General features: G+C 38.2%; 1 protein-coding gene across 5 annotated transcripts in view; it reads right to left on the bottom strand.

Annotated features, from left to right (window-relative positions):
* Positions 1–14006, bottom strand: part of LOC118921119 (protein PBDC1) — a 114718-nt gene that overhangs the window by 7470 nt on the left and 93242 nt on the right. For 4 of the 5 annotated variants that reach the window (XR_008995262.1, XM_057495906.1, XM_057495909.1 and 1 more), the window contains one exon: positions 10934–11555. The exons of the other annotated variant lie outside the window; for it this stretch is intronic. Coding sequence is in view for 3 of the 4 variants with exons in the window: in XM_057495906.1 (XP_057351889.1) it covers positions 11507–11555 (49 nt within the window). In the remaining variant the exon portion in view is untranslated. Of the gene's footprint in view, positions 1–10933; positions 11556–14006 lie in introns of those variants that run through there. 5 annotated transcript variants of the gene reach the window in all.

Here is a 14006-nt window from a genome sequence, read left to right as displayed (position 1 = left end):
GTGATGAAAAGAAGTGAGCTACCAAGTCATGCAAAGACATGGATTCATCTTAAATGCATATTGCTAAGCAAAAAGAGTCAGTCTGAAAATTCTATTGTATGATTCCAGTTACATGATACTCTGGAAAGGCAAAATTATAGGGACCATAAAAAGATCATTGATTGCCAAGGGGAGAGGGGAATAAAATGAGGTGTGTTGGTGAAGCACAGGGGAGTATTTAAGGTGGTGAAAGTGAGACAGGGACCCATAGATGTAGTCAGAATAGAGTGAGGGCCTCTGGAGGGGGCAGGGCAGGATATTTGCAGTCAGAGCAATGTAACTACATGCAAGGAAACCCCCCTACTAAAACTCTATGTTAAACATTGACCTCTAGAATCATTCTTCAGTGACATCAGTTAATGTTCCCAAGATAAAGAAGAGTAGCACATGTTTTATTATGCTAATCATTTGTAACCATGTGTAAGATTCACTTTAGCATGCTAAAAGGCCCAGGCCTATGTGCTGTCTTTCCTCCTTCAGATCTGACAAGGTGATTTTGCAAACTGAGCAACTAACTTAGCATGCAGACCCAGCTGTAGACAGCATAGTTAAAGGCAGGAAGAATTCCGTCTTAAAGATAAGATTGCATTTTAACACCCAGGAAGTTCAAGAGGCAAGATTCTTTCGCAAGTACACAATACCTCAGCCCACCTTGGGGGCTGGGCAGGCAGCCTTTTGATATGCTCCCAGACCAAGGTGCTGGTGTCCCAGAGAGAAATCAAGGCAGGAAATTCCTTACAGTTAAGTTAATTTTTAATATTCAGGGAGACCACTTAAGAAGTCCCCACCCCTAAGTTTTTTCATGTTCTCGAAAATTCCTCAACTGCCTATAAAACCCCCTAGACAATGCACCACTACAGACTCTCTTGTCCCCTCCTGGCGTAAGCCGGGAGCTCTGTCCTTTCACTTTATTTGTAAATAAAAGCCTGTACCTTGCTCTACTACCTTGACTGTTTGTGAAGCTCATTCTTCGGCTCCGCAAACAAGAACCCTGGCATCAAAACTATTTTGTGTGATACTGTGGTGGTGGATATATAACACTAAGAATTAGTCAAAATCCATAGATCTTTACAAGATCAAAGAGTGGACCTTGATATATGCAAATAGAAAGCTTCACTTGGGAGGTTGGAGGATCCCAGAAAGGGATTTAGAATGTGACAATATGACCAAAGTGTATTACAAAATGTATGAAACTACCTCAATGAAAGGGATGGGGTAATAAGTGCTGACCTAAGTAACTTTGGAAATGAATAGTGTCTGTAGGAATAACGGCAAAAGAAAATGTATATAAGAACTCTAGTCTAGTTGATAAAGTTGTTTCCCATGGGGGTACAGAGTAACAATTCTGGTACTGCTATACATGTATACTAGAATTAAGCAATTAAGTAAATGCATGATGGATGGTAGGAGCCATTTTCTCATTGTTGGAGTAGAGTATGAGTTTATACATAAAGGAGGAGGAGGCTAAATGACCTAATTGAAAATGATTAGAATTGGAGGCATTGATATGAACTCAAGTTTACTATAATATAGATACAGATATAAATAGAAATATTATAGATATGTGTATATACACAGGTTAGTATATGTACACACATATATTTCCTTGCTCTGTCAACTGAGAGGACATAAAAGAAATAACATCCCAGCAGCAATAAGCACATCTACCACCGAGAACTCAACTTCTAATAACATTCTCCAATGAAAGGAATTAGGGTTCCTTGTAGAAATTGATTCTAGGACTGGGGCAGGAAATATACAAATGAACATGGACATTTTTGCAGTGTTGCAAAGTAAAGCAGTGCTTAAAGAAACACACAAAAATGGGAGTATGTCTAAGGACATAGGAGCCAATTCAAAGAGCTTTCACTGGCTAAAGCTGGAACAATTTGAGCAACAAAATTAAGTAGTATTGGACTGGAACCCAAGATATAGAATAAATATCCAATATCCATGAATCCATACTGATATTAGTAGATAATTGAAGAAATCTTTGCTGCAGAAGAATCCCACATAATTTATGTTGATATTTTATGTTCAAAGATATGGAACATAAATTCCCACTCTATAAGTATGGGCTGCTCATAGTAACTGCCCTCTAAAGAGTACAGTATGGAAAGGGCTAATAAAACAATAAATTTACAATAAAGAAACCTGACAAATACTACCTTAGGTAGCTAATCAAGGTCAACATAAACAGTGTTATGTTGATAGAATGTACCCTTGATATATCATGAAGAGAATGGTGCTTTACCTCTGGAGTATTCGTCTCCAAACCCCATAATGCCAGTCTAATCATGAGACAAACAGACAAATCCCAATAAGGATATTATACAAATACTTGACCAATATTTCTCAAAACTGTTAAGATTATCAAAAGAAAGAGAACTATAAGAAACTGTCACTGTCAAAAGTAGCATAAGATATGGGATTAAAGATGGTGGCATGAGAGGTGAGATGGAGGATTCCTCCTAAACCACATATAATACAAAAATATAATTAATACAACTGATCCTGAAAGAGCAACAGGAAAGATGGCTGTACCAGACTGCATACACCTGGAGAAAAAAATAAACCTCGTGGAACAGTGTAACGTACCAAAGCCACGGTACAGTGGGATGTAAGTGCTTCCACCACCCCAGCTGACAAGTTGGAGGAAGAGAAATGGAGCGGGGAGGGAGTGGAGGCCTGGGACTGTTGAACACTACCTCTGGATCTGCTCTGGGAGCACAAACCTACATTTCATGGCACTCTAGTGATTAAGGTGGTTGGAAAGCTAAGACAGGCAGAATACATGGAGAGACTGTGATTCCAGCCACTTGTGGAAAGCAGGGATCCATATCTGGCTGCTCTGGGACAAAAAAAGATGTGCAGTCTGAGAGACTTCCTAACAGCTAGAGGGCTGCTAAAGGGTCAAGGATTGCAGAGAGCGTACTGCTCAGGAAAAAGGAAACATAGACAAAATTGTCCAGGGGCACTCTGCCCATCAGGTTGGGGACTTTCACAATCTACAAGTGCTCCAGCCCCCTGGCTGCCTATGCAGCTCCAAGGGCTCCTTCCATGATATGCAGCCTGCTGCACCTTTGTCCCAGCCAGCCCTACCTGGCTCACAAACCGGCAAACCCTACACTGGCGTTAAGCCAGCAAGAGGGAAGCCCTGCCTACAGAAGGTACAAACACAAAGCATAGAGGCTTATACCTGTGTGTTTGGCCCACTGGTTTTGGCAGTGGGGACTGGCATAGCAGCCAGGAAGCAGGAAACAGCTCTTTCCTAGCCCCAGACACCAACACTGCTCTCCTGTGACCCACAATATCGCTCCAGGGGCTAAGCAGCTCCAGAGAGTAGAGCCTCTGGGCACTAGAGGGTGCCATATACAAATATTAAATGTCAAAGGAACCTGGTTCAAAGCAAAATTAAGAATACACCAGAGAAAGATTCAAATGAAATCGACCTCATGAATCTTCCTGAAAGAGATTTCAAAATAAAAATCATTAACATGCTCATGGAGGTATAGAAAAATATTCAAGAACTCAAGAATGAATTCTGGACAGAGATCCAAGCATTATGGAACACAGTATCAGAAATGAAACATACAATGGAAGGCTTTAAAAGCAGATTAGATATGGCAGAGGACACGATGAATGAAATAGAATTTAGAGAAGAGGAATGCAAAGAAGCTGCGACACAAAGAGAAAAAAGATCTCTAAGAATGAAAGAATATTGGGAGAACTCTGTGACCAATCCAAACGGAACAATATTTGCATTATAGGGGTACCAGAAGAAGAAGAGAGACAAAAATGGATAGAAAGTGTCTTTGAGGAGGTAATTGCTGAAAACTTCCCCAATCTGGGGAAGGAGATATTCTCTCAGGCCATGGAGGTGCACAGATCTCCCAACAAAAGGGACCCATGGAAGACAACACCAAGACATATAGTAAATAAAATGGCAAAGAGCAAGGATAAGGACAGACTATTAAAAGCAGCCAGAGAGAGAAATAAAATCACATACAAAGGAAAGCCCATCAGGCTATCATCAGACTTCTCAGCAGAAAGCTTACAGGCCAGAAGGGAGTGGCATGATGTATTCAATGCAATGAAGCAGAAGGGCCTTGAACCAGGATTACTTTATCTGTCAAGATTATCATTTAAATTTGAAGGAGGGATTAAACAATTTCCAGATAATCAAAAGCTGAGAGAATTTACCTCCCACAAACTGTCTCTACAGTGTATTTTGGAGGGACTGCTATAGATGGAAGTGTTCCTAAGATTTAATAGCTGTCACCATAGGTAACAAAACTACAGTAAAGAAAGTAGAACAGTTAATTACTAAGCAAATGCAAAATTAAATCAATTACCCCAAAGTCAATCAAGACATTGATCAAGAGTACAGAATATGATACCTATCATACATAAAGAATGGAGAAGAAAGAAAAAGGAGGACAAAAGAATAACCTTTAGATTGTGTTTGTAATAGTATACTAAGTGAGTTAAATTAGACTCTTAGATATTATGGAAGGTAATCTTGAACCTTTTGTAACCATGAATCTAAAGCCTGCAATGGGAATAAGTATATACCTATCGATAATTATGCAAAATAAAAATGGTCTGAATGCAACAATTAAAAGACACAGAGGCACTGAATGAATAAAAAAACAAGACCCATCTATATGCTGCCTACAAGAGACTCACTTTAAACCCAAAGACATACACAGACTAAAAGTGAAGGGATGGAAAAAGAAATTTCATGCAACTAATAGGGAGAAAAAAGCAGGAGTTGTAGAACTTATATCAGCCAAAATAGATTTCAAAACAAAGAGAGTCACAAAAGACAAAGAAAGACATTACATAATGATAAAAGGGTCAAACCAACATGAAGATATAACCTTTATAAATATCTATGCACCCAACACAGGAGCACCTACATATGTGAAACAAATACTAACAGAATTAAAAGGGGAAATAGAATGCAATGCATTATTTCTAGGAGATTTCAACACTCCACTCACTTGAAAGGACAGATCAAGCACACAAAAAATAAGTAAGGAGACAGAGGCACTGAACAACACATTAGAGCAGATGGACTTAATAGACATCTACAGAACTCTACACCCAAAAGCAGCAGGATATACATTCTTCTCAAGTGCACATGGAACATTTTCAAGAATAGATCATATACTAGGCCACAAAAAGAGCCTCAGTAAATTTGAAAAGGTTGAAATTGTACCAACCAGTTTCTCAGACCACGAAGGTATGAAACTAGAAATAAACTATGCAAAGAAAATGAAAAAAACCACAAACACATGGAGGCTTCACTTCATGCTCCTAAATAACCAATGGATCAATGACCAAATAAAAATAGGGATCAAGCAATATATGGAGACAAATGACAATAATAATTCAACACCGCAAAATCTGTGGGATGCAGCCAAGGCTGTGCTAGGAGGAAAGTATATTGCAATACAGGCCTACCTCAGGAAAGAAGAAAAATCCCATATGAACAATCTAAACTCGTAATTAATGAAACCAGAAAAGAAGTACAAATAAGGCCCAAAGTCAGTAGAAGGAGGGACATAATAAAGATTAGAGCATAAATAAATAAAATCGAGAAGAAACAAACTATAGAAAGAATCAATGAAAGCAAGAGCTGGTTCTTTGAGAAAATAAACAAAATAGATAAACCCCTAGCCAGACTTATCAAGAAAGAAAGAGAGTTTACACATGTAAACAGAATTAGAAATGAGAAAAGAAAAATCACTACAGACACCACAGAAATACAAAGAATTATTGGAGAATATTATGAAAAATTATATGCAAACAAACTGGATAACCTAGAAGAAATGGACAACTTTCTAGAAAAATACAACCTTCCAAGGCTGACCCAGAAAGAAACAGAAAATCTGAACAGACCAATTACCAGCAACGACATTGAACTGGTAATCAAAAAATTACCTAAGAACAAAACCGCTGTACAAGATGGCTTTACTGCTGAATTTTATCAAACATTTAGTGAAGACCTAATACCAATCCTCCTTAAAGTTTTCCAAAAAGTAGAAGAAGAGGGAATACTCCAAAACTCATTCTATGAGGCCAGCATCACTCTAGTACCAAAACCAGGCAAAGAAACCACAAAAAAAGAAAATTACAGATCAATATCCCTGATGAACATAGATGCAAAAACACTCAGCAAAATATTAGCAAACTGAATTCAAAAATACATCAAAAAGATCCTCCATCATGATCAAGTAGGATTTACTCCAGGGATGCAAGGATGGTATAAAATTCAAAAATCCGTCAACATCATCCACCACATCAACAAAAAGGACAAAAACTACATGATCATCTCCATAGATGTTGAAAAAGCATTTGATAAAATTCAACATCCATTCATCATAAAAACTCTCAACAAAATGGGTATAGAGGGCAAGTACCTCAACATAATAAAGGCCATATATGACAAACCCACAGCCAACATTATACGTAACAGCTAGAAGCTGAAAGCTTTTCCTTTAAGATCAGGAACAAGACAAGGATGCCGACTCTCCCCACTTTTATTCAACATAGGTCTGAACGTCCTAGGCACAGCAATTAGACAACACAAAGAAATAAAAGGCATTCGGATTGGCAAGGTAGAAGTTAAACTGTCCCTGTTTGCAGTTGACATTATATTGTACATAAAAAACCCTAAGGAATGCATAATGTGGGGGGTGGGGGAAAGGGGAGAACTGTGCAACACAGAGAAGACAAGTACTGATTCTACAACATCTTACTATGCTGATGGACAGTGGCTGTAATGGGGTTTGTGGGGGGGACTTGGGGTAGGGGAGAGCCCAGTAAATGTAATGTTCTTCATGTAATTGTAGATTAATGATAACAAAATTAAAAAAAAAACCCTAAGGAATCCACTCCAAAACTACTAGAACTAATATCTGAACTCAGCAAAGTTGCGGGATACAAAATTAATACACAGAAATCTGTTGCATTCCTATACACTACCAATGAACCAGCAGAAAGAGAAATCAGGAAAACAATTCCATTCACAATTGCATCAAAAAGAGTAAAATACCTAGGAATAAAACTAACAAAGGAAGTGAAGGACCTATGCCCTGAAAACTACAGGACACTTAAGAGAAATTAAAGAGGACACTAACAAGTGGAAACTCATCCCATGCTCTTGGGTAGGATGAATTAATATTGTCAAAATGGCCATCCTGCCTAAAGCAATCTACAGATTCAATGTAATCCCTATCAAAATATCAACAGCATTCTTCAACGAACTGGAACAAATAGTTTTAAAATTCATATGGAACCACAAAAGATCCCAAATAGCCAAAGCAGTCCTGAGAAAGAAGGATAAACCTGGGGGAATTACGCTCCCCAACTTGAAGCTCTACTATAAAGCCACAGTAATCAAGACAATTTGGTACTGGCACAAGAACAGAAACAGAGACCAATGGAACAGACTAGAGAGCCCAAATATAAACCCAAACATATATGGTCAATTAAGATACAGTAAAGGAGCCATGGATATACAGTGGGGAAATGGCAGACTGTTCAACAACTTGTGTTGGCAAAACTGGACAACTACATGCAAGAGAATGACACTGGATTATTGCTTAAGCCCATACACAGAAGTAAACTCAAAATGTACCAAAGACCTGAACATAAGTCATGAAACCATAAATCTCCTAGAAGACAATATAGGCAAAAATCTCCTGAATATAAACATGAGCATCTTCTTCCTGAACACATCTCCTAGATCAAGGGAAACGAAAGCAAAAATGAACACATGGGACTACATCAAACTAAAAGGCTGATGTTCGGCAAAGCACACCATCAACAGAACAAAAAGGCATCCTACAGTATGGGAGAATATATTTGTAAAAAACATTTCTGACAAGGGGTTACCATCCAAAATATATAAATAACTCACATGCCTCCACACCCGAAAAGCAAATAACCCGATTAATAAATGGGCAGAGGACATGAAGAGACAGTTCTCCAAAGAAGAAATTCAGGTAGTCAACAGACACATGAAAAGATGCTCCACATCATTAATCATCAGGGAAATGCAAATTAAAACCACAATGAGATATCACCTCACACCAGTAAGGATGGCCAGCATGGAAAAGACTATGAACAACAAATGCTGGCGAGGATGCAAAGAAAGGGGGACCCTCCTACACTGCTGTTGGGAATGTAAGTTAGTTCAACCACTGTGGAAAGCAATATAGAAGTTTCTCAAAAAACTAAAAATAGAAATACCATTTGACCTGGGAGGCCCACTCCTTCGAATTTACCCAAAGAATACAAGTTCTCAGATTCAAAAAGACACATGCACCCCTATGTTTATCGCAGCACTGTTTAGTAGATGAATGGATAAAGAAGATGTGTTACTTATACAATGGAATACTATTCAGCCATAAGAAAGAAAAAAATCCTACCATTTGCATCAACATGGATGGAGCTGGAGGATATTATGCTCAGTAAATAAGCCAGGCAGAGAAAGACAAGTACCAAATGATTTCCCTCATTTGTGGAGAATAACAACAAAGCAAAACTGAAGGAACAAAACAGCAGCAGACTCACAGACTCCAAGAAGGGACTAGCAGTTACCAAAGGGGAGGGGTGTGAGAAGGCGGGTCAGGAGGGAGGGAGATGGGGATTGAGGGATATTATGTTTAATACACATCGTATGAGGGGTCACAGGGAAAACAGTGTAGCACAGAGAAGGCAAATAGTGACTCTGTGGCATCCTACCACAGTGATGGACAGTGACTGCAATGGGGTATGGGAGGGACTTGATAATATGGGTAAATGTAGTACCCACATTGTTTTTCATGTGAAACCTTCGTAAGAGTGTGTATCAATAATACCTTAATTAAAAATGTTTTTAAAAATAGCATAAGGAGACATGATGGCTAAGCATAATGAAGTATCCTGGATAGGATCCTGGAACGGAAAAGGACATTAGGTAAAAACTGAGGAAATCTGAGTGAAGCATGGATTTTGGTTAATAATGAATCAATATTGGTTCTTTAATTGTAACAAATGTACTGTACTAGTGTAAGAAATTAATAATAGGAGACACTGGGTCTTGGGTATATAGGAACTGTATTATCTTAAATTTTTATAAATCAAACTGTTCTAAAAACAAAGTTATTTAAAAATATTTTGGGAAACTACTCAAGTATTTTAAGTGGGGATGGGGCATGGCAGTGATATGATTTGCATACATTTTGAGAAGATCATTCCGGCTCCTGGATTCAAGATCTCTTGAGCAGTGTGGAAACAAATGAATACTAACAAATGAAAGCGAATGAAGGCTATTTATTTAGAGCTTTCTATAGCAAGAGAGTCAGACACCTGCATTTTGATACAGATACAAAGCAAGAAAAGGAATGGGAGAACATTATAGCAGCAAAAGGGGAAGGTTTCAAGCATGGTTGAGGGTGTTGTCATGGGGAAGCTGTAGGTATGCTAACTAGAAGTGTGGCATCCTATGTGATTGATGAGAGGTACATAGTTGACTTTCTCTAGCTAGTGCAAAGTTGGAAAATAGTGACAAAAATTAGGAAAGCTTCTAGTTGTTAATAAGGTCCTGATCATTTTGAGGATATTATTCTAGTGGTTATTATTTGGCTTCCTGGATGAATTACTTAAGAAAACATTCTGACTTCCTGTAAGTCTGACTCATATAGCTGGCTTCCTGGGTTGGTTGCTCTAGATGATAGGTTGGTTACCTGATCAGGTTGTCGGTCAGAGTTCTGTTTTTATGTATGGTTTGGTTATTATCTGTTTGCATATTTAGCCTCTCAGCAGTGGCTTGAGATCTCCGGGTGCTTGGAGACTACACAGAGTTGCAAAAAATAAGAGTTAATGTTAAACAAGTGAGTAGTACCTAAAAATTTCTGCTGAGCATGACTCTACCTTGAGCTTTAAAAATGTACCTGACCTATAATGCTACCAGAAAAAGTGGTGAAGTTGATTACTTTTTCTTTTGAATTAGACTTTTTATTGTTATAGCCTTTTTGGTGGTTTATACACTTCTGGACATCTCCCTAGATCAGGTGTGCTATTATTCATGGACCATCTTCCCCAGCTCCTGCTGACCCTGCTATTTGGAATTCAGTACTCCCAAAATACCCATGCTACCTCGTGACCTGCTTCTCATCCCCTACCCTCCGGTCCAGGAGATAGATTTATGAAGGCAATAAACTGGTCAAAAAGCACATACAGATAATTATGCTTATAGAAGAGGGCTAGAAGTCTTCTTTATCCAGACACATGCTGCATTTTCACCTGGTAGAAGGATTGTTTATCCAACTCAGGAGAATAAATTATAGGGATTTTAACCCTCTAGGAGAGGAGTGCAGGGAGATATTTAAAGGCAAGTATGGAGCTATGGTCCTCAAATCAGACTACATAGGTAGATACCTATGGTGCCTATGTTTAGGATGGCCCCATGACTCAGATAGACTGGGTTAAACACCTTCCTGAATTTGCTCAAACTCCTAAAATGTGCCTGTGGGAAATTTTAGTTAAGTATTACATATCTAAGAATGTCCTGGGATATTTGAGGTTTTTTTCACTCCCAAACACGTTGGTATCTATAGAAGGTCCCTTATCAACCTAGTGATGTCTTATTTTCTGTTTCCATTATTCCCTAGCTTCCTTCCCCTCCATGTCATCTGAGGGAAAATCTACAAAAAAGAGGTGGTTATATCCTGAGACAGAAATCCAAAACAACAGCTGATATGACCAATTAATTCCATTCATTTTTATTTCTCCTCTTCTAACACTCCACACCTATTTCAGTCTCATGCAGGGGACAGGAAGGAAAGGTGATTTTGAAACCAATTTATTGAAACTGCCTTAGAAATAGATCACAAGTTAGGATAAAACAATGTGTTAACTCCTTTACCTTAAAATCAACTGCAACAATAGTGCACATGGAAGAAACCATGAATTCCTGGGTGTCTCATTGACATACTTTGGTTACTCAATATACCCCCGATGGTCCATTTCAAACCATCCAAAGTTGTATGTCCAGAGTTGAAAGTAAGATGGAGACATTTTTCTTGCTATCCAAGGACACCAAGTGGTCTTCATCAGAAACATGATGATTTTTGGAAGTCAAATAAGTAAGGGAGCCTTTTCTCTTCAGAAAACCTACTGGTAGAACTGTTGGTGTTCAGTAGCAGTCCTTATAATGAATTGCAAAAATGCAAGATGTGGAGTGCATATGTCATTGAGCTCCAACCTTTAATGACAAATAGAGTTGATTCCTCCCCCAGTGAGTTGGTAATGTTTGAATTTCAGCTTTTCTTTTCTCTGTCCAGCTCATTAGCTACCATTTCAAAAATAAAATGAGTCAGTGCTTCATGGTTTGAAAACAAAGACAGCATTCTGCTTTGGGGAAATTCCTTCATAGTAGTTAACTTTTCTTTATGTCTCCCTTCTGCCATATTTAAAAACTTTTTGCTTGCTTGTGCAGTCCCAGCAGGTATTTTTTCCTTCTGCAAAAAGGTCAAGCAGAAACATTAATGTAAGTACCATTTACAGCAATTTGGGGTGATTTCCAATATTCCCACTAGAATGTAGTTCTAACTCAATGTGTATTCTTCTAAGTGGACACCACTAATCAAAATATGTTTCCTCATCCTTCCAGACCACAAACACAAATATTACTAGAGAAACTGACCTGTTGGTTACATAGGAAGAAAGAGGAAAAGGGACAGCAGGAGGAGGGGTAAAATGCAGCTTACCATGAAAAGGTAAAAGACCTTTTCATTGATAGTTCTTTAATTTCTGTATGCACAGAGACAGAAGCTCCATAACTGTCCCCATAAATCATATTTTATGCACTTATTTCTTTATTTCCCAAAGTACTTGGCTTTACTTCCCAAAGTGATTTACATAAAAAGGTTGCTTGCATGAATATCACAAAAAATCTTGGGAAGCTGAATTTGGCAATGATTTTATCTGAAGGCTAAAGGGACCAGGTCAATAGAGTTTATTTGGTAGTGTTAATTCTAGGTTAAGATTATTAACACGTTCTGAAGATACTATCTATCTTGAAATTAAAGGTTCTTCATAATTAGGTCATGGTTTTTATAAATAAATCTCCTGTTATTTCCCATCATGAGTCCCCTATTGGAGTCAACTCATCTGCTTATCAAAACATATCATGTGCATAGTTATTTTCATATTTTTGCTTGTTATATTCACTCCATGACCTGGAATTTCCATATTCCTCCTGTTATCTCCATCTATGTACATGTTTCTCAGACTTTAAGGCTCAGATCACATCATATCTTCTCCAAATTATTTTTCCAATATTTGACACTATCACAAGCCCACTGTAGCAATCTACTCTGACCTGATTGTCCTACTTATTTTGTTTTTAGCAGCAACAGTGGTAAGCAGTGACCTCTTGCTCACCTCACAGACAGACACTGGGCATGGTCTATAGTGAACACAAATTCAATGTCTGAATCAGGCTACATATGTGTTTTGTTTGGCTTGCACAGGGATTAAAATTCAGCCAGTATTTTGAAATTGGGAGATCTAACATTTAAAAGAAATCAACATTTTTGGTTTCTTTTGAAACCCAGAACATTTAGCAATCCTAGGCTTGTGTTCCAACTCGCCAGCAATTGACTGGAACTGAGTAGTAGCTGCCCCTTTTAGACTACATATTTAGCCTTTACCTGGCCTTCCTTATTCAGCTATATTATCTGCTTGATTCCTGTGTATCTGAGTTTGCAAACTATACTTTTAAAAAGGTATTTGAATTTTCCTTCTTTAGCTGACTTCATGAGATTAGTTTTCTGCCTGACATACTTCCTTGATCAAAATAGCTCTATTTAATGGGAACCCTACTACACTATTGGTGGGAATGTAAATTGGTGCAGCTATTATAGAAAGCAATATGGAGGTTCCTCAGAAAACTAAAAATAGAAATACCATTTGACCCAGGAATTCCACTGTACCCAAAGAAAACAAGATCCTTGATTCAAAAAGACATATTTACCCCTATGTTCATTGCTGCACTATTTGCAATAGTCAAGACATGGAAGCAACCTAAGTGTCCATCAATAGATGAATGGATAATGAAGTGGCACATATACACAATGGAATATTATTCAGCCACAAAAAGAAAAGAAATTCTCCCATTTGCAAGAACATGGGTGGAGCTAAAGGGTATTATGCTCAGTGAAATAAGCCAGGTGGAGAAAGACAAATACCAAATTATTTCACTTATTTGTAGAGTATAAAAACAAAGCAAAACAGAAGGTACAAAATAGCAGTAGACTCATAGAGGACTAGTGGTTACCAAAGAGGAAGGGCTGGGGAGGGTGGGGGGTAGGGGGAAGGGGTTTAAGGGACACAATAACTTGCAATCACAATATAAGTTGGTCACAGGGACACTAGTACAGCACTGAGCATACAGTTAATGATTCTGTAACATCTTATTACATTGATGGACAGTGACTGCACTGGTGAGGACTTGATAGTATGGGTAAATGTTGTGTATTTGAAACAAACTTAAGATTTTTATATCAATGATACTTTAATTTTTAAAAACTCCTACTTACTTCAGGTAAATGAAACACTTTCTTGCTTTCTAGATTGATATAATCCTATACTTCCACCCCAAACCCTAGTTTACACTGTCCAATACAGTGCTCATAACAACATACAGCGATGGCCAAAATATGCCATTTACAAGATAAGTAAGCAGGCAAGCTAATAGCAAAATGTACTTCAAGCCCAAAGGCCTGAGAACAGGGGGAATCAATGGTGCAAATCCCAGTTTGAGGCTGAAGGCATGAAAACTGGGAGAGGGTATCTATGAGGTAAGTTCTGTAGTCTGAAGCCCTTAGAACCAGAAGCTCCAGTGTCCAAGGGCAGGAGAGGATGAACACCCCAGCTCATAAATAAAGAGAGAGAGGTTCCATTCATTG

The sequence above is a fragment of the Manis pentadactyla genome, chromosome X (genome assembly GCF_030020395.1).
Source record: "Manis pentadactyla isolate mManPen7 chromosome X, mManPen7.hap1, whole genome shotgun sequence".
NCBI lineage: Eukaryota > Metazoa > Chordata > Mammalia > Pholidota > Manidae > Manis > Manis pentadactyla.
The sequence above is the reverse complement of the archived record's forward strand: the minus strand, read 5'-3'. Positions and strand labels throughout refer to the sequence as shown.